This window comes from Diadema antillarum, unplaced genomic scaffold (assembly GCF_040938485.1).
Source record: "Diadema antillarum isolate AM-2024a unplaced genomic scaffold, OU_Dant_1.0 scf00000104, whole genome shotgun sequence".
NCBI lineage: Eukaryota > Metazoa > Echinodermata > Echinoidea > Diadematoida > Diadematidae > Diadema > Diadema antillarum.
In genome coordinates this window covers 72,679-94,955 of record NW_027270993.1, presented here as the reverse complement: position 1 = coordinate 94,955, position 22,277 = coordinate 72,679, and the positions used below count along the sequence as shown (strand labels likewise).

At 37.0% G+C, this 22,277-nt stretch overlaps 1 protein-coding gene across 1 annotated transcript in view; it reads right to left on the bottom strand.

Moving 5' to 3' along the window:
• LOC139719084 (phosphatidylinositol-3,5-bisphosphate 3-phosphatase MTMR14-like) overlaps positions 1-21,806 on the bottom strand; it is a 37,510-nt gene extending 15,704 nt beyond the window's left edge. Inside the window, exons 1-13 of the mRNA XM_071630521.1 lie at positions 21,457-21,806; positions 12,591-12,647; positions 11,553-11,662; positions 10,628-10,736; positions 8,468-8,543; positions 7,536-7,602; positions 6,145-6,264; positions 5,154-5,298; positions 4,756-4,830; positions 2,911-2,974; positions 1,690-1,775; positions 997-1,073; positions 144-180 (exon numbers count right to left, since the gene is read on the bottom strand). Coding sequence (XP_071486622.1) covers positions 144-180; positions 997-1,073; positions 1,690-1,775; positions 2,911-2,974; positions 4,756-4,830; positions 5,154-5,298; positions 6,145-6,264; positions 7,536-7,602; positions 8,468-8,543; positions 10,628-10,736; positions 11,553-11,662; positions 12,591-12,647; positions 21,457-21,573 — 1,140 coding nt within the window. The 5' untranslated portion in view covers positions 21,574-21,806. The remainder of the gene's footprint in view (positions 1-143; positions 181-996; positions 1,074-1,689; positions 1,776-2,910; positions 2,975-4,755; positions 4,831-5,153; positions 5,299-6,144; positions 6,265-7,535; positions 7,603-8,467; positions 8,544-10,627; positions 10,737-11,552; positions 11,663-12,590; positions 12,648-21,456) is intronic.
• Positions 21,807-22,277: the final 471 nt, after the last annotated feature.

Genomic DNA, 22,277 nt, shown 5'->3' with positions numbered 1-22,277 from the left:
AATCCTTACACACATCATGCAAATTATTTTTTTTTTTGGCTCTCCTGAAAATATATGAATTTTGATATGCAAGGTGTTGTTACCCCAGGGACGATATGGGGAATACAATTGAATATATAGACTTATTTTCAACTTGTACTCACATCTTCTCCTTTGCTTAATCTGTCACTGAGGTTGTGCCTGTCAGAGAAAACAGAATAAATGTCAAATTCATACTCAATTTATGGATTTTTTTTCAAGTGGTAACTGTCTATTTAACTATGCCACACTTGATAATAATTCCTAGTAAAGATCACGACTCTGCTGTAAAAATGTATTAAAATATCTTCAGTTACCATAACACCTCTGCCCTCTTCAGATAGATAACCTTTTCATGTTAAGTGTTCTGAATGGCACATTTTGTAAAAGACTACCAAATTCAGGAAACTGTCATGCTAAACAGTCTCTATCATCCTCGAATACCACAACCTACATCTCCGATGAAAAAAAAAAAATAGTACAGAGACATGAAGTTGCTCAGCCCTAGCAGTATACAAGGAACCTATGACTGCCTAGATAATACACCAACAAGAAAGATAAGAGCACAATCCATATTTGCAAAAATACTTGAAAGTTGAGCAATCAAACAGCTGTCAAACATTGTTTCAACTGCATAATAACACCCAATGACAGGACAGACTGAACATTCTATAGTGAAACTTAGTTGCAGGATTTAAAAGGTGTTGGCCAACAAATATAATCTACTTGCGCCTGTTGACCAAAGTTTCGGTTTCTGTGCAAATCAATAGCAGCCAGCACCTGAGACGTAGAACCCTCCTGTCTAATCTTAAAAGCAGCTGATGTAGGAGGAAGTGGATTGCAGCAGATATTAGATTCTAGTCAACATAAACATTTTGCTTTTCTATTGAGAAGTTGGAATGGGGGAAAGAGAAAATTCCTTTCAGAGGGCAGGTATATGAGGATTACAGAGAATAATTACAGTGACGAGAGGCTTACCCAAACAGTAACCAGTCATAAGCGATGGTAAGATACAGTATTTCAGCTGCAGTGAGGCTTGCGTGAGCTTTACAATCCTGTAGATGACACAATTTGTGAATTACTGTATTATCTTTTAACTTCCCCTCCAGAGCATGCTTAAAACTTTCTATAACTCTTTCTGTTTTGCAAATCTCCATATCAACATTCACAATATCATCAGGTAACAAGGGGATGTTGTGTGTTGGGGGGGGGGGGAGGGGTTATGAAAGTCCTCTCTGAAATCAACAGTCTGTCCTCAATGAACGATGTTTTGTGGATCTGATGACAAGAAGTCCACTCAAAATGCAGGACACTACCATAATGTCTTGATTCTGCAGAATTAAAAACCAGTGAAACTCTTCTTACCCAGCGGAGCGCGAAAAAAATTAGTCGCGCGAAAATATCCACTTTTACAGTACACAAGGAAAATACTTACATACAAGATGTAACGAGGCAAATGAAAGAAGTCATGGGATAGAAATACTAATAATGAGGTGTCTGACAAAAACCTGTGCAAGTATTCATATCATGAAAATTAATTGATTGGTTGATTCATCTATTCATTCACTTACTTTGCACATCCCCTTATTGAGGGAGAAAAATTTGGCAAAACAAAAGATTAAGCTGGAGCTATATTACTTGACTAGTAAATGAACACATCTCAGGACTTACTGCCCACAGAGAGAGCCTGAGAAGAGAGATGTAGAGGGGAGTCCTGTCCCAGCCAGATATACAGTGCACTAACAGACCGGAATCTCCTGCAAGAAGAAAGGCGAAAACATCCCAGGAAACGGGTCTGATAACATGACACAGGAAACATTATTTTTGTGTCAGTAATGCAGTCTAGAAAGAAGAGATGATTTGAATTTCTATCTCCTTCACGGATAGAAAATCAAATAAATATGTTGATTTAGAAAGTTTTTCAGCATTTCCTGACTTTCTGTTCAGTGATAGTCATATTCTCTGCATCATTTTGCATGTCTTCCCGCATTTTATAAATCTCTTGCTACACTGCTGGCTTCTATGTTTCATGGAAGGACAGTTCAACATTCACACCAGACTTCATGTGACTGGTTATATTAATCTGAAAGGGGAAAAAAATGTCCATACTTTTCATCTATCAAAAGGAAATAGTCTTACCTCTGGCATGAAGTCTGAAACAGTTCATGTGATGCATGATATCAAGGCATTTTGATATATCAAACAAGACAATGGAATGATCCTTTTTGGTGGATTCAAAGCTCTGCAGGTAGGTACAGTATGTTGGGATAGCTACATTCCTTTGAGTACACAAAGTAATATGATTCTTGTGTTGATCACAAGTGAGGAAGTGAATTGACTGCAGTATCACTATTCATAACGTATCACTGCGCAAACTGTACATACTGTACTTAAGTTTCATGTCAGTGTCAGGTTCAGTGTTGTAAGAGGGAATGTTTAGCACATAAGAAAAAAGGATGTACAAAATTATATTTGAAGGCTACATGCTACATTTGTTGATGCTGTTCCACCTATGCATATATGTGTGAGCACTTCTTTGTCCTCAGTAAATATCTCATTAAAATGAATTGGAATATATCTCATTAATATATAATATATGAGATAATAAATATCTCATTAAAATTATTGGAATATCACAGAATTGTAACTGAGCAGACAAATAAACTATACATGTAATTACAAGTGGTCAGGCAAATTAATTACAGTATATGATATACTTATGTGTAACAATAAGTAATGAGACATGCATATTTGTTTGAAAAGAAAGTGTGCATGAAAGACTTTTTCCTGGAATGCATCACATAATTATGAACTTTATAGCTCACTGTTAGCCTTGAGCAAAGACATGAATAAAACAAAGTGATTGAAAAGAGACTCATATGCACCACATACCATCCTTGATGAGGTAAAGAAGGAGCTTCAAGTAGTTTTGTGTGATTTTCACCAGGTCCCAGGACTGAAAAACAAACAAACAAATATACAAATGAATCAAAAGGGCAAAATCAGCCTTCACATATGTGACCCGCTACAACAAAAGGATCCGAAAGTCGGGAGGACAATTTTCTGAAAATGACATGATATTATTTCCTTGCTCTTCCCACTTTAATTTGATATATAACACGTTTCATGAAAGTACTCTGTTGCGGACATATCGATGATTTTAGTAGCGCATTTGAAGGGGTTCAGGAAATCAGCGATTCGAGAAAACCGCCTTCAAAGTTTTCCTTCCGACACTATCATGAGCAAGGAGCAAGGGGAGGCAAGACAGTTTTCAACGCTTGACAATAGAAGGTTGCTCTTAACAACCTCCACGATGTTCATTCAAGCTTAGCACCAGCGGTCTACGCACGACCAATCAGTAACCAGGATGCCACGCACTGACCAATAAGATCACTCCCTCGTTGCTAGGGACGGAGTCTAGCTGCGGCGTTAAATCCAAATCTTCGGACACATTTCTGTTCCGTTGAAAGTCAGAAAATCATGGCTCAGAAAAACGCTATTTTCTTGCCTTTCCTTTGACCATTCAGCTTTGAAATTTCGGCAGATGATAGATGACACATTAGACTACAAAATGAAGTGAAAAACAGAAAACCGATTTTCATGATCTGACTTCAAACTCGATTTTCTTGGCTCAGCCATCAGCGACTTTAGGATCCTTTTGTTGCAGTGGGTCACATATGGTCTCCATGTCTATATGAACACCAAGTATATATATATATATTATATATATATATATATATATATATATATATATATATATATATATATATATATATATAGTTGTTTCAACATGAAACTGGGCAAGTTTGCCAACAGATGACAATTACAATGCTTCCAAACAAAACTGACACAAAATCATATTGCTCATTCCAGATATAATACACTAAATTTGTATCATTTGGATCTGCTGCATCCAAAGGAAACATTTTTTGATGTACATTAAAAAAAAAAACCTTTATCAAAGCAGCAATGAAAATTAAATGGAGCTTTGACTCTCATCATTTATGGCAGGACAGCTTAAAGGGATTGTATAGTTTTGGTTGAGACCAAACTTCAGGTTTCTAGCATTTTTTTGTGAGATAATGAGAAACCTCTTATGAAATATGAAAGAGCATGGAATTCCAAGAGGAATTCAATGTTTATTTGATGAAAATTAGTTTTGAAATGGTTGAGATATCCAAAACAGTGCAATCCTAATAAAAGGAAGGACCCATCTTTTATTACGATCGCTTTGGTTTATTTTGTTTTTGGATGTCTCAGCCATTCCAAAACCGATTTTCATCAAACAAAATTTGAATTCCTCGTAGAATGGTATGCTTTGTATTGTTTTGTAAGTGGTTTCGTGGTATCTCACAAAAAGTTAAAAGCCCAATCCTCATCTCCATCAATTCTATACCATCCCTTTAAAGACATTCATAAAACTGAAGGAGACTTAACAAATGTATGAAAATCTGAAAAGAGAAAGGGTGATATGGACAAAAGATCAAACACTTTGTAACCTTGAATAGAAATAACTGACTGCACACACCACCTCTCTTTCATACTGATCTACCAGGGTCTTGGCCTTCGGTCCGCCAATCAATACTACAGTTTCTGAAAATAAAAACCTTGCACACTGAAACCAAACTATCAAATGCTATTAACCATTTTGTTTGTTTTGTTTGGTTTTTTCTTCTTCTTTTTCCAAACAGGGTCATAGAAGATAAGCTCAGAAGTGTTTTCATACGTGAGACTCACCCGATACATGTGCCAGTCTATGGCGGTGGATGAGGCCACTCTGTCTGGTATGCTGAGATCTGCGTCAACAAAATCCTGAAAATAAATGACAAAAGTTGTGACTTTTTTCCATGAAACCCACCAACAAAATCCCATACAGGAATCCTCTGAACTCAGTCAAAATATAAAATTATTCACAGAAGAACAAATCTTTTCCGTTTGTTTTTGTGACTGAAGTCATGAGTCCATGTTTTCTACAACTTAGGCAACAGGCTTAAGTTTAGGCAAAAGGAATGCGATCTCTGTGCAATTTATGTGTGATAACCAGCTTTCTGGGAAGAGAGGGGTGGGGAAAGGGAAATACAAAGGCTAACTAACAAGAAATAATGAAGAAGAGCACCTTTTTTTTTTCATCTTACCTGTGACCAGTCGAAAAAGAGATTGATTCCATTGAAGCCGTTGTCCCTGAAGTCCTTGAAGAATTCACAGCCAGGATAGGGGAGTGACAGCAGACAGAAGTCAGCATACCTGTGTTCCTTGTCAACCTTCTCGGACGATGTCACACTATGAGGACACAAGATGCAAAAAGTACATTCCATCATCAATTTGCCATCATCATCACTGAAGAATGCATTGATAATGTTTCTCCTTGCTAATAATTTTTTTTTTTTATTCTAACCGATTACAGTATGATTTGAAGTTTTTCTCATGTACAGCACACAGAAAGCAGCACTACTTTCTGAAGGGTAAAAATGTTACAACAATTTAGTATTTTGTTACATAAAAACTACCACCTGATCAACATCTTAATCCAGAAATCTCCAACATCTTTTGATATCCTTGACGTATATATCTCAAAGATCTGCTCTTGAAAACTGTACATCCATATGCCATAGGCTACATTCAAGGTAAATGTTTACTGTAAATGCATATTCTTGTTACCAGTTGCTATCTTTAATTCATTCTACTGCAATGATTTTGGCATCTTTCCTCGGTTATCCTCTCTGAAGTTTGCACCAAACCTTGATATGAAGAGTGAAATGGCAAGAAATGCAACAACTTTTGGTACAAAATATCACATACAGTATAATCATAAACTTCACGGAACGGTCACATATTTTACATATCCATACTTAATTACAGCACTATCTCTATCTTGCTGATATTGGTTTCAGAAACTGCAAACTCCATTCACAATACCTTCTCCTTATTCCTAAATATCACTGTATCATCACAGCAAACCTGAAACACATTCCCGAATGGTGGCCATCTTCCAATATGGCAGGAGTAATAATAAGCAGAATGTACAATAAAATGTCACAAGATGATCACAGATGGCACAATTGATGCATTTCTACGACAACATAACATGCAAATGTGGAACCATTAGTTTGGGTGCTCTACACTTACTTGACCCCGAATTTGACCTTTTTGTTTTCAAGCATGAGGTCACAGACAGAGTTCACAGAAAGCATCTTCATGAGCTTGATATCTTGACCTCTGACCCGGTCAAACAGTGGCCAGTCATTGCTGGAAAAGAGAAAGAAAACATCTCATCTATATTATGGATTCAAAGAATGATTTTCCACCATTCTGTGGTCTTATCGTTGACATGCAAGCAGTATATCTCTGACATTTACAAGTTGTGGGAGAGTGAACCTACTATAAAATGTTAATACTGCACAAGTGATATGAGATACACAAAATAAGGAACACTTGAATATCATCAGGATATTAAACATGAATGATTTCATGTGATTTACAGATACAGTGAAGATATGCATGCAAGTCCATGGCAAACTTGTAAGGTGTCATGCTTGATATTTTAAATGGTTCCTTACATTACCAGGCAATATCTGGATGTTAAACTCTAATTGGCAATTGATATGGTCATCAAGGATGTATTTATTGCCTCTTGGGAGCATTCATCATGTACCAAGACATCTTCAGGGATGTCAAACTATAGGACAATGTAAATATCACGTGGGGAAATTCATTCTCTATGGAGAGGATTTACCATGTCACAAGACAAAGTTAAGCTGTAAAACTTTCTGGAGTACCTGAAGAGATCATAAAGAGGTATTTATTGGGCCCATTCACACACACTGAAAAAGCGTGATTCAAGTAACAATTCAAATAACTCATTTGCCCCCTAGTTCATACATATACAGGCAAAAAAAGAAGAAAAAAAGAAAAAGTTCTAAACTGCACCAGTTCACGAAGAAAAATCGCAACCCAAATCCCATGGGTTTGAGAGAGACCAAACTGCGCATGTGTGAGTCTGAGAGCTTGGCCTGACTTTGATCTGACTGTCTGGTGCACATGCCTTACATCATAGGATGTACACAATCTCAGTACAATTTCATGCACTGTTCATACAAACTTGGCATAACAAATGAATCGCACCTATCTATAAAAAAGCCTAAAGTATTGCGGAGATGCCACACTTTTAGTGGTGCACATGCTTTTTGAATCCCACCAATATTTGCAATTATCATGTCCACACGCATTAAAAAAATATAAGTTTTTTTGTGTGTGTTGCAATTCACATTGTGATGCAAATAATCGCAACTACTGGTGGCTATGAGAATGGGCCTACTGTCTCTGGAAAATGAATCCTATAACTAATCTTCTTCATCAAGATTAAGATGTTTATCTCATTGGAAGACTAAGAGACTGCTGGAATCCTTTTTTGAACTATCAACCTGTTCCCTACGTGAACCTGGTGGCCAGTGTATTAAGTCTACAGGGATTTCAGAATTCAGTATGGAACGGGTTAAGACAAAATAGGTTTCTAGTACCTTGCTGCTGTACTCCTGCTCATGTGTGTCATCGCCTCATCATCATCTGGCTCTGCACTCTCACCCCCTGGTTGTATCATTTATTGGAATGGAAGTAAATTAACATAGTCAGTTAAAGGCATAATTTACCATTTGCAGATAAACAAAAAAAAACCAAACAAACACCCAGCATTAGTGCTTTAAAATAGTTCTGAAATGTGAGGTAAGGATAGACACAACCACTGTAAAATTTTGAATCCGTATAATTGATGTTAAACAAAATGTGAACAATAGTTATAATAAAAATTTTTCCAGACTAAACCGTCTACATTTATGGTTTATTGAGAAAAATACTGATATCTCCTACTTTAGGCTTTATTGCAAAAATATTATATGGTAGGATGTTTTGTGATACAACAGACCTCCAGCTGTACACATTGCATCAAAAGTGATATCTTGAACATTTTTTAAATCACTGCTCCCAAAGGTAAACAGGACTCTTTAAGACAGTGATACACATTTCAAGTATTGCCAGAGGAGCTAAGTGTTGATGCCTCAACTTCACTCTATTATGCATGTCATCATCTATCAATAACCACACAGTAAAGTACTGTACTACTTGTTTGAACTTCTGAACATGGTTCAAGACATTTGGAATAAGAGATGTGAAGAGGGAAAACATACATACATATAAACTCATCTTTATGATACATTTCTGCATATCTGCTCTCTCTCTCTCTTCATCGAGCAATTGGTTTATAGTCTAAACAAACCGTTATCCATATCACACTTAATTTTGTAATGACATGAAGAACATGATCAAGTATTTACCTCTATCCTAAAACAAGTATCCTTTCAGGAAACTTTGATAGTCCTGACTTGAGAGAATTTGAAATTGACTGTAACCCCTTTCAGTATAAAAGTTGATTGTTCCCTACAAGAATAATAGGTACCTGAAAAGAAGTAGTTGAGACCGGATCTTCCATAGATTTCGGGACCTCCTGATAACGTAGCTGATCGACAGATGTGCTAGAGAGGAGCAGAAGACAAAGCAAGTAGAAATATGTATCTCACACCGCAATATGCATAAAATGTGTATGTGGAATTGTCATGGCTAACATATTGGTCTCCATCGAAGTGTTTACTGAAGGCTTAATGTAAACACTGGAATGGAACCTTTCCAACCACTACGCGTCAGCCAAGCATGCTCAGAATTCAAGAAAACAGCACAGTATAAGCATGCTGAAGCTACACAGCGTTTACTTAACAGGCTAATCATTATCATCATCGTCATCATCATCATCATCATCATCATTATCATCATAGTAATGATAATGATAGTGATGACAATCATACTGACTATTTTAAAGCACAAGCCATGATACAGTCTGTAGGAAGTGTTTCGTTGACACACGGATATTCTCAGCTAACGAGACCAACAGTACAGGAGTCACAGTTCATCTAACACTAAAGTGAAAAAAAAAAAAAAATCCCAACTTAGTGACTGTTCACTTCGATCTTGCATATCACATCCCTATTTTGTTTTTCGGGGGGGGGGGGGGGCAGGGGTGGGGAGTGGAGGGAACCTTTACAGAAGAATTTCATTGGGAAAGGATATTCCATATGGACTTTAGCACATCTATTAACAGTATATTTACAATTCAGATGCTTCCTGTGTTTTTTTTTTAAAAACATGCACATCAAAATTTTAGGGCATTAGCATGCATGATTCATCACACTGGGGCATGGCAACATTGAAAGCACACATTAGTTATGGCAATTACCTTTTGTGCATAATGGGTTTCAATAGTCTGGTATTCACTGAACTGTAATGTATATCACACAACACATACAAACTTGTACATGTACTGTACATGCTACAACATTTGTGAATGTGTGTACAGTGTAGGTAGGATGGAAAGTGAAATAAATTCTGCTGTCATCAACAGCATGAGATCATAATGAAATACAACAAAATATATTTGTTGGAATGAATCTCACGTATTACATTTCTATAGAGTCACCCACATTCCATGATTTAAAGGACAAGTTCACCTTCATAAACATAAGGATTGAGAAAATGCAGCAATATTAGTAGAACACATCAGTGAAAGTTTGAGGAAAATTGGACAATCGATGCAAAAGTTATGAATTTTTTAAATGTTTGTGTTGGAACCGCTGGATGAGGAGACTACTACAGCTTGTGAGTCATATGCGTACAACAGTATAAAGAAAATATAAAAGAAAATTCAACATATTTTCACTTTTTTCGCATGATAAAAGAGTAATTGACTTGCCTCTTTCTAAAGGCAGGGGGAATAATATTACCCATAACATTTATCGGTAACGAGTCAGGGGAATGTGTACTTTTTTCAAAAAATGGAATTTTGTGAAATTCTCTTTATATTTTCCTTATATTGTTGCACGCATGTGACATCTAAGTTATTCATACACTGCAGTAGTCTTCTCATCCAGCGGGTACTGCAAAAAAACTTCAAAAATTCATAACTTTTGAACGGATTGTCTGATTTTCCTCAAACTTTCAATGATATGTTCTACTAATATTGCTACATTCTCTCAATCCTTATGTTTATGAAGGTGAACTTGTCCTTTAATGAAATATGATCAGTTGTTGGGCATGATGATTAGCAGCAATCTACACAGTGGGATTTGTTTGGAGGATCAAAATGTTTATTTGAAGGATGCTGAATAAAACCACAAAGCACAGTACAATTGTATATAGCGTTGTTGAAATGTACAGATCAGAATGTCAAACATACACGCTTGAAAAATGGAATTGCTGCCGTGATGAGGGAGACAGAATTCTCTGACAAAATAGTGTTGGTGACTGTTCACTGGTACTCTAGTGCGACACTTTCAAAGTAGCTACATTTGTAGCATGGATCCAGCCTCGTGGTACATATTCAGCAGGTGCTACACTTGTATATAATTATGTATCATGGATTATTCACAGATGACGTATAAGACACTGGAGGTAATTATGCATAGAGTAAGGACAGCTGATCCTATGATCAACAATACTATGACAGAAGCTTGCTATTAATACTGATCATGCACAAACTGAAGATGGATAGACTGCAACAATTATGTACCTTTCCTTCATACAGGATTACAGGCATGACAAAGCGTTCCCGACATCGGGCAAACCTTGACCTAAACATCAGCTCTCGCAGCTTGCTGATGTCATACAAACTCTCCATTCTGCAGAGGAAATATAAAGCACCAGACTCTAAACATCACAGCAGTCATCCAAACTAATGTTTTATGCCCTGAAGAGAAAACCATGTTAATACAACGCTCAATGTTGACAGGCATTTTCAAAGGGGAAATAAAACAGCAACAACTGCAGCACAGCTAAAACATTCTATGGCAGTCTCTTGGTTTAAGGATATTTCTTTAAAAGTAATGTTACATGTACATGTGTACCTGCTCAACATTGTAGATAGTGAAGGTGTAACATCAATGTTTCAGTCAGAATAAAATGTGCTGAATGTAAAAGTGCAGCTGGGTTGACGTGCCAATACATCCCGACCAACAGGCAAACACACACATACAGTACAAATGTCCTTTCTTATTTGGTCTCGTTCAGTTCCGAGACTCACTGATACATGTTGTTGGCATCTCTTTTGTCATTACAGAAGTGGATATCCACCTACGTGTATATGTAATACAGCCATGCAACGACTAGCCATATGAAGATCTTACAGCCAGACAAGCTTTGTGTTCCTTCGTATCTCTTGCCTACACACTGAATGCATTGCTCTAAAGACTAAAGTAAATTTATGATTAAATAAACAAACTGTAATTCTATGAACAGGTCTACAAGACTACCAAACTGTGTAGAGTGAGTTTGTCACTATCAATACTTAATCTTAACAATATCACTTTACCGAAAGTAAAGTACATGAAATCATAACTAGAAATATATCATGGTTGGATGAAACATTGGACCAAATACTGATGTGATCAATTCACAGACACATGAAATTTTTCTGATCTCTTTGCAAAGAATAAGACTTTGATACTTGCCTCTCTTCTATCAGAATGTCATTCTCCAGCATGTACTCCATGATTACCAGCTTCCCTGGGTAGTGACCACACAGCTCCCCATTCGAGTTGAGAATGACCTGATGCAAATAATATATTCTATAGGTATAATCCATGTTGACCATGAAGGGTGAAAAATGATGCATGTTTTGCAAACATATGCATGTATGTCCCACTCCCACTTTTCTCAAGGTACCATATAAATCTTAACGTTAATGTTAAATCTTAAAGCAGGTAAACGTATTTTAGTGGTTCACAGCCACTCTCATTTATGGTCCTGCCATCTTGCCTGATTTCAAATTCTTTATGCTCTATTATACAAACGTACATGTCGTCGCTGGGGTGACAAGACCTTGTATCTCAAATTTTGGTGAAAATGACTTTTTAAGATTAATGGTCAGATGATTGGTTAAGTGATGTCCTGTCCAAATCCTAACTGTCTTACCCCCAAAAAGAAGCCACCACGGCATGTCAAAGGAAAGACTATCCCATTGGGTAGAGTGCTTTGGCAGCCATGTTTTGGCTCTCTTGAACATTTGAAATTTTGTAGATATGAGGTCTTGTCGCCCCAGTGATGATATTTGACTCTGCTATGGTTCTACACTTCCTCAAGAACTGGGGAACCTTGAGTTCCAAGTTTTAGCTTGCAATGAAACAAAATTATCCAAATATTTTCATGTGCAATTCCTCTTTCTGGACAATCTTTCTCCAATCCTCACCACTGTGACAATGACCAAAATGCTAAATTTCATCACTACCAAGTTGACATCAACCTCTATGGCCAGTAAAAGCAGAACTCATGGAAATTCCATAAGCACATGAAGGAAAGCAGAACTAATCTAAAATGCAACCACTGCTTTCATCAACATTTCACAGCTCAAATTACAGCCAAGCTGTATGCTAAAGAGACAGTTTTGCCCTAAACTGATCATCCTTGATTTTGTCTGTAGTGCTTAGAGCATTAGCTCATACCATCACATATCTGTACAACATTTTTCAGATACTCACAGAATACTTGTAGTCTTTTCCGAACAGTGCAAGACATTTTCTCTCAAATCCTTCAATCTGAAATGGAAAGCAAACATGAATACACATGAGAATTTACATATCAAAGTATTGCAATAAATTAAACAAAAATGGTCAATAGCACAATCAGGGTATGCAATTGTGGAACAGGGCAAAAATGAAAAAACTTGGTGAAAATGCTTTTTTTGTTGTTTGTTGTAGCTGAGTGTTCAAATTTTCATTACATGTAAAGAAAGAGTCAAAATTTTGCATTAAACTGCGCATAAATTAGCATTTAAATTAGGGGTGTCGAATTACATTGAAATGACTAATATATTGGAAAAATTCATTAAAAAAAAGGAGAATTTCTTTTCATCTGATATTGCTGTTAGATATTCCTGATAGATATCCCTTTCATTCACCACCAGCACATAGCCATGACATACATCACAAAATATGAATAAATTTCATATTTTCACTTCTCAAAATGGATGATCAATTTTGTAGGCATTATTTTGAATTCAAATAAAACTACTTTTACATATTTTATCATATTTCACTTTTGCCAAAGTGTGAAGAGGCAAAGCTTTCAGGAATAGGTAACAGACATATAGTGGCCATTATTACAAATTTTTAAGAAATTAGGGCTGGTACTTTGGAAGATATGATATTTTTCATCAAAAAATTATCTGTACAGTTTGACCTTAAATGTGCGCACAGTGTTTGGATCAATTCTCATATTTGTAAACACAGATAGAAGAATGAATGTGAGATTTATGATGACTTGAGTTGATATCCAAGCTGTGACACTCAAACAATGACATATCAAGCCAAAATACTATGTTTTTGCTTATGATATCTTCAGAAATTGAACAAGCATTGAAATATGAACACTGAACACTTATCATATGACTTTCATGCAGTATAACATGGGCATGTACAGTATCACACTTTTTTATGCTCAGCAATTTGTAAAAATATAAAAAAATAAGTTCCTATTGCTCAAATTTGCTAAAATTTTCACACAATAGATTTCTACATATGTACAATTCATGGTTAAAAAAACAAGGATATTCAATAAGGGGAAAAGATTCTTTAAAGTAGTCAAATTAGGATATGTACCTCACTGAAAATACTGAAAAAACGGCTGCACTTATTTTCCTCAGCATTTGAATATGGCTCAAAACTCAAAACTGGCTGAACATTTATTGGCAAACAGCGCACCATATTGTAGTGTGTCTTCAGTACTTTCAGGAAAAGCAGTAAAATAAGCTGTTTCTCCATGTATAGTAGCTGTACAGCATGGGTTAAAAGGTCACAATGTCACAAAAATAAGCCAGCATTACACTCCTTCCAGGATGGGACTTCAGACCTTATAACTTTCTCCAGCTGAAAGAACCACTGTTTTTTATTGCATGCAAGCAATGCCAGGAAAAAATCCATTAATTTGATACCAAACACATAGGGGTAGACTTAAAATATGGACCTCAAATCTTGATTTTACGTAAGTTGTAAAACACTTTTTTTGACGCAGTACGTGGGTTTTGGGGGACTTTTTGGTAATTAATCTTTAATAATTAACAGTAAATGAGAAGAAATTAGCTATTGTCTTACCACATGTGATTACTAATGTCTTAGCATGCTGCATGTGAATTTTTAAGTCAGTTGGTGCATTCTTTTAGAAGTTACAATTTTTTAAAGTGAGAAACACATGTGATTACTAATGTCTTAGCATGCTGCATGTGAATTTTTAAGTCAGTTGGTGCATTCTTTTAGAAGTTACGATTTTTTAAAGTGAGAAAGTCATGATTGCATACCCTGATTGTGCTTATCACCATATACCACCATTTAATCTGTTGGGTTTTTTTTTTTTTTATTTGTATGAACAATCAATTGATTTGGTAATGCTTATAAATCAAACCTTCCCACGGTTGTCACATTTGGATACAAAAGGAACTTTATACTTCCTCTTTCTTCAAGACACAATATCATACCATGTACACATTTCAACAGAGAAAACAATCAATCTCTTGAACTGATCATTCTACCTGATCATTAACACTTTCCTAGTACCTAGGAAGTTGACATCAAAATAACTCTTTTAATTACCCTCTTCAAAATGTCAACACAAGTGTCACAGGCATACAAATAATATCCCAATCTTTATCATTTCATTATTCATACTAATAATGTAATATTGAAATTAATATATATTATATATATATATATATATATATATATATATATATATAATTGGGCACACAATTTAATATGTAGCAAAGCAAGACACACAAATAGGTACACAGACAAAAGTATTGGTTATGACTAAGGATGGAATGAACTACAACTATACATGCTACGTGTATGTAATATGTTGCATGTACAGCTGTGTACAATGTACTATCATCAATACACAAAGTACAGGTACTTTGTAAGAAATACCCTTTGTGTGAAATCATTGAAGTAAAGTATGAAGATAAGTACAGCTTGACTAATAGGTTGTGTGTGCAGTTCTGGTCTGGTTTCTACTTCATGTGGGTATAATGTCCTAAATTGCAAATACAGCCATTTGCAGATGAAACAAAAACCAAGTTTTAGTGCTTCAAAATAGTTCTAAAATGTGAGTCAGGGACAGAAGCAACCATTGTAAAAATGTTCATTGATATAATCAGTGTTAAAGGGGATGGCTAGTAACTGATCAGTGGGAATCAGTGGAAATGATCAGGGACGATTGTTCCAATTCTTGTGGGATTCATTTAAGAGTACATTGTATACCGGTATCTATTATTGTGTGAAAATTATTTGCTTCAGAACAGTCTCATATTCAGGTAATGTGCAGTTTAATGCCCCGTCACTGTACAGGCATGATAACCTGGAAACATTAAACTGCACATTACTTGAATATGAGACCATTCTGAAGCAAATAATTTTCACCCAGCAATAGATATATAATGTACTCTTAAATGAATCCCACAAGAATTGGAACAATCATCCCCCAGCATTCCCACTGATCAGTTACTAGCCATCCCCTTTGGACAATAAATAATAACTAGATATATCGCTATGGCTACTGATATGCCTCCGCCATAATGCAAGGTTCTCCTAATAGGTCTATAGTACAATGTCTTGACAATGTGTGATGACAGTTTCACACAATTGGCAAAATATTAAAATGACAGGTTTGACACAAATGTGATGAATGTTCACTTTCCTAGAACTAGGTTCAATTGGATGAATGATTAAAATGTCAGAGTGCAGGTATTTGGCGAACTGATGATTTTTACTTGACTTTTGACCCTTTTATAAGTTTATGCATTGAGTAATTTTCAAGGTATTGGGAAAATGTATAATTTCAGTATCAAATGGGAAAATAGCATTATCTAAACCTCGCCTTTGACCTTTGACCTCAGTTCCAAACAGAATCACTATTAGGTTGAACATGCATAAATATGTAAGTTTCATGATGATACCTTGAGTTACTTTCGAGATATGGAGGAAAAAGTGCAATTTAGCACTTTCACTTGACCTTTGACCTTTTGACCTTTGACCTTTTGGCAAGAAACTTCCCCAAAAATATATAATGGGTAATACATGCCATACATCAAGTTAAAAAAAAAAAAACCTTCAGACATATTGCATTTTAAGGAAAGAAGTGATATTTTGAGGAGTTGACCTTGACCTTTGACCCCCTGACCTTTGACCCATGACCCCCAACTTCCCTAGATAATCACTGCCCATCGGTACAAGCATATACACTAAGTTCCATGAAGATACCTTGAACCATTTGCGAGATATGGAGAAAAACATGAAATTTCAATTTTTTTTTTCACAAAATAACCTGTGACCTTTGACCTATGACCCTGTGACCCTAAAATCCACACAAAGTATTATCCCCCAAGGATATACCCTCATACCAAGTTTGATGTAAAACCACCACACGGTTCTTGAGATATCGACAAAAACAAAATGGGACGGACGGACGTACGGACGGACGTACGGACGTACGGACGGACGGACGGACGGACGGACGGACGGACGGACGACCCGAAAACATAATGCCTCCGGCCACTTCGTTGCGGAGGCATAAAAAATAAAGTTATTTCTAGAACAAACTGTCTACAGTTAAGGTTTATTGAGAAAAAATAGTGATATCTCCTTATTTTAAGCTTTATTGTGAAAGTTTTATACAATGTGTATGGTAGGATGTTTTGTTATACAACTGACCTACACATATGCATCAATATGGTAACTCAAACATTTTTTAAATCATTTACTGCTCCCAATGGTAAATGATACCTTTAAAGTCACATTTGATGCATGGTGAAGGTCAGTTGTATCACAAAACATCCTCTCATATAAGAATTTTGCAATAAAGCCTAAAACATATGCAGATATCACTGTTTTCTCAATAAACCATAACTGTAGATGATTTATTAATTTAACCATTTGTAACTGTAGACGAAGTAAATTGTTCACAATTGTTTAAATACTGATCAGATCAAGATTTTTATACTGGCTAATTCTATCCCTAACTCAAATTTTATCAACTATTTTAAAACACTTAAGCTGGGTTTTGTTTCATCTGCAAATGTTGAATAATGCCATTAAACCTTGTACAAATATTCCAGCCCGCATTCACTCTCCACTAAAAACATCTAATCATTTCCTATACTTCCTGCATTCAATGCACTTTATTACATCACACATTACAATGGCAAGTATCAGTTAATGGGGGAAATCACTCTATTAAATTAGTGAAATGTCACGATGGGTTGAGAAATATCATGTATGTTTACATCAAATCACCCAGATGCAAATCATTATGGCATACGAATGTATGATATTAGAATTTCAGCAGATATTCAGCAGATAGTATTAAATTCAGGAAGGACATTCTCAGTTGTTTATCCTGTAGAATATAATGTCTAATATTGAAGAGACTGGTCATGATGTCTAATTCATGACGAGCACCACAGGAAACACATGACCTACTTGTACATGAATGTCACTTTCAGAGCTGGAGAGCTCTATCTCCCCTCTGGTGCTCACTGAAGCAGAGAGAATCTTATCAAGACTGTCGTATGAAGGTCAATATTGCACCTAATATGATGTCTTACAGCCAGTAGCATCTCAGAAATCACTCTCTTGAAATAATTTATCACCCGGATGCTGCAAATTCGATATTTCAAGAAAAGTAGAGGCACTAATGCAATCAACTTTGTTTTATTTCAAAATACAGAAGTTTAAGCAGTTGTTTATTAAGTCACACTTTACTGCCAGTACATGTAATGTATGTAATGATTTTTGTTGAGGAATTCCATACTATTCATAAAATTGTTACATATTCATGGTAAGGTCTGTAAGTCTCCCTATCTACTCATGACGTAAAAGTAGCAGCAACTATAAACACATGATATCTAACCATTAAAATAAAATGTTTGGGGATGAAGAGGGATTGAAAAAGCTATCCACTGCAGGTACAAATTATGATGAAAACAATTCCAAAGCTGGATTTCCTTTGTCCAGCCTACAAATAAGGTTGGAAAGAATGCTAAGAAGACATACATTGTAATGTCATATCCTTACAGTGAGTTGGTGGTATTTACAAGCATACCTACAAGTTGAACAATTTTCTTCAACATCTACTAAATTTGCTAAAATCTAATATAAATGATGACAACAGTCATACCACTGATAATAATCTAGAAATACACCACTGGGATTGGCACTGATCCAGCTCACAGTAGAAAATAATAACACCTTCGTGCATACAAGACAGTTATCATGAGTAAAAGAGTTCAATCAGTTGATCTGGAGAAAATATGAGCAAAACCAGACATTTAAAAAGTCCTATTTCAAAGACAGCATCATTTAAATCAGTGTCATTTTGGCTGTTTTTAAACTCCTCATTTGTTTGGTCTAGAAAATTATTTTTGTTTTCTTGAATTTTCCCCTACAAAGAGGGGAAGAAGAACCTACAACGTAATTTTCTAAATTTTCCTAATTGTCTTTTTAATGAAGAAAATACTAATGACCTTCATTTTACAAAAATGAGAGCAGAAAACATATTGTAAACAGCCACTGTAGCATGGCAGCTACATGTTGGATATAACATATACAGTGTAAAGACACTTTTGTCGCAACGTCATTGGAGAAGAAATGATCATGACTGTACTTGTCTTCGCAGTACTATCTAATATCTTTTTCTTTTCTGCAGAATGGATATAACTTACACTGTAGATGGGCAAAATAAAACCTAGCATGAATTATCAGCATAGCAAGTCCAACAAGAAAAGCACTCTCAGAGCGCAGACCTCCCCCAAGCAGTTACTGTACTTTCCACCGATGATCTTGCTCTTCCATAGAGATCAGTGATTTCCACCCATACGTATGTATGCTGAAAACATAACCTCCTCCCTTGGCGGAGGTAACAATTACAAACAAACGTGCACTGAAAAAACACACACGAGACTGTACTTCATTCCGGGAACACCTGCATGTGCTGTTTTAAGCTAAACATTATAATTGTTTTTCAAGTCATGTACCAGTACTTCAGTGTATGTAGTACTAGTAGTATGCAATCTAGTTTGTCTGATGATCTGTTGAGTATGATTGATACAAAGGATAAAACTAACAGTCACAACATATCTTTCGACAGCGCTACAATGTTTTTGTTTGCATGCACTTTCATAATTTGAGCGCTCTCTGGCACTTTACAGTATAGGATATGAAATTCTTATGGGGTACATCAGGAGGCGGTCCACTTTTGGCACAGTTCTGTATCACACAGAGCTCTTTGGGAGCACTTGAGCACTCCTCAGAGTCCTCTCTGACACAGTAAGAGCACCAGTATTCTGTCAGCTACCGGTATTCGGTCACTTATCACTAGTCACCAGCCAGTAAGTTCAACTGGTCACAACACACGCAAATCACATCAATTCACATACTTTCACACTCATTCACAACAGGAAACTCCCTTAGCCCCCTCCAAAAATCCATCCAAAATCCCCAATTTTAGCGTCAAAAGTGCAGAATCGGCGCTACTTTCCAAAAGCGCGCGGATAAGGCCCAGTTTCAAGAGTACGGGTCGCTGACAAAGCGCTAAAAATCGAGAAATGGGCTGTTCTCTAGCGGGATTTTTTTTGCTTATCGCATGCTTGGAGTGTGATGGTATCCTCAAAAACGCAAAAGAAAAACAAAATTTCTGTACACTGTACGTGCCGATACAGTGTCTCAATGTACAAGGGTTGAATGCAAGTGCCGAGTCCCCAGTATTCGGTCACCAACAGGCGCCGCAACGTCCCCGATGCAATTTTGTGCCAACAAGGTAGCGTGTGCGCGCGTTTTTCAGCTGCCTTGAACACGCATTGACTTTGAACACGCATATCGTGCGACCGAATACTGGTGGCGGTGACCGTATACTGGGGAATTTTCAAGGTGATATATATTTTGCAATTTTGTGAAATTCTGTGTGATATTTAACAAAATGAAAATTGAGATTAAAGAAATTTGATATATTTCACATACATTGCTGTAGATAGTTACTAGATCTATGTATGTATTTTTAGTTTGAAAAATATTGCAAAAAAGCTTAAGTGACCGAATACTGGGGATGTTACCCTATGGTACAGAACATAAATGGGTGAATTCGGCCTAGCGGGTAAACTCTGCCACTTGTAACGAGGGCGTTATCCAGCTAACCTGTTAGGCCAAATTTACCCATAAATACGGTAAACTTTAGATACTAAATGTTACATCAAATGTTAACTTTGTAACTATGTAATGTACGTTAACAATATAATAAGAGTGCTGAAACACACCAATTCAATTGACTATCAAGCAGTCAGCAGTGATTCCACCTGAACTGAAAGAACAGAAACCTATCGTTAAGACATTTCAGTCAATTGAATTCATGACATTTGTACGGACACTCCACAGAATCACATACGACATACAGTAGACCTATTACTACATTACTACTTATACTCAGTTCGGGAAACCCACTCACAAGGGGGGCCCCTCCTTATAAGTAACCCGTCCCCCTTATAAGTAACCCCGTCCCCCTTATAAGTAACCCCCGGGGCACCCCTTATAAGGAGTCTCCACGCTTTTTTGCAATGCAACGCGAAAATGAAAGGACTGCGGCAATTCGCTTGATTATGTCCATAAAGCTTCACAAGTTTCCTAGTTACTCACATAATTTGAGCAAAATCGGTTCGAGGCATCATATCTAAAATCATGGATTTAAATGCGATGTCAAACGACCCATGCGAATGCTGAAATGCGAGCGATTACTGGCGTGAGTGTCGCCAGGCGCGGCAATGCTTGAGTGCAGACGTGGCGACTGAGTACGGAGACTTTCGTACTCAGTCGCCACATCTGCACTCAAGCATTGCCGCGCCGCCGCGCCTGGCGACACTCACGCCAGTAATCGCTCGCATTTCAGCATTCGCATGGGTCGTTTGACATCGCATTTAAATCCATGATTTTAGATATGAAGCCTCGAACCGATTTTGCTCAAATTTCGTGAGTAACTAGGAAACTTGTGAAGCTTTATGGACATAATCAAGCGAATTGTCGCAGTCCTTTCATTTTCGCGTTGCATTGCAAAAAAGCGTGGAGACTCCTTATAAGGGGTGCCCCGGGGGTTACTTATAAGGGGGACGGGTTACTTATAAGGAGGGGCCCCCCTTGTGAGTGGGTTTCCCGAACTGTACTACTAGGCTACTGCAAATTTACGAGCAAGTAGAATCCTACACATGTAGTTTATTTACACCCTCATTCCCCCTTCTTTCATTTCGTCAGTTTTATGGTTTCTATTTTATCAAATGTTATTTCCCTGTCCGTGTGGACAGTCTGGCTAACTCACCTTACTGCTGTTAGAATTATCCCGAGCTCTGTAGGGAGTCTTTGAAAAGTGATCAAGCAGCTGCCGCAGACTGGAATCACTCACGCTCATAGGATCATGTGCATGGCTCTCTCCCATGGCAGTGCCCGATGAGACACCTTCTTACAGGGCCGTGGCTTGAGGGAAGAGAAAGTCTTGGATCTTCCCGAATGGGATGGGTGTCACTTACGTCTTGCAATCCAAACCGTTGATCGTTTACACGTTGACAGACATTGGCTTTGTTGACGCGCACAGCATATCGAGTTGTTGAGTCTGAACTGTGAACTTGAGTAAGCCATCAATGAAAATCGCTATAAGCTTGCTTCCTTTAATCGTAGATCGTCTACTCGCTATACGTTATACAGAGCCAAGCATAGCTCGCTGCTTGATGTTGTACACACCGCAGCTTTTGCAGCCGCGATACACAGAACACGACGCGAATCGACGTACAGTGATAGAACAGCGTCAATTTCTATTAGTATACGATAATAACAACAACAACAACAACAGTAACTGATGGCCTTCTTCAAGCCGCACGTATTTGACAGCAACGTCTGCTAAATTGTAATTCTCCCCCTCCCTCCCCCCCCCCCCCCCCACACACACACACACATTCCTCACGTGGGCCTTGTCGGGGAAAAAAGAGGAAAAAAGGATAAAAGATAAAGCAGCAAAGTAAGAATTCACAATACTATCCCATAACTAGTCAAAGGCCAAGCCACATTTGATTATTGTTTTCTGCAAGCACAGCAATGCCGCAAAAGAAGACCTGGGGCCTGTTGCATAAAAGTTACCATTTTGGT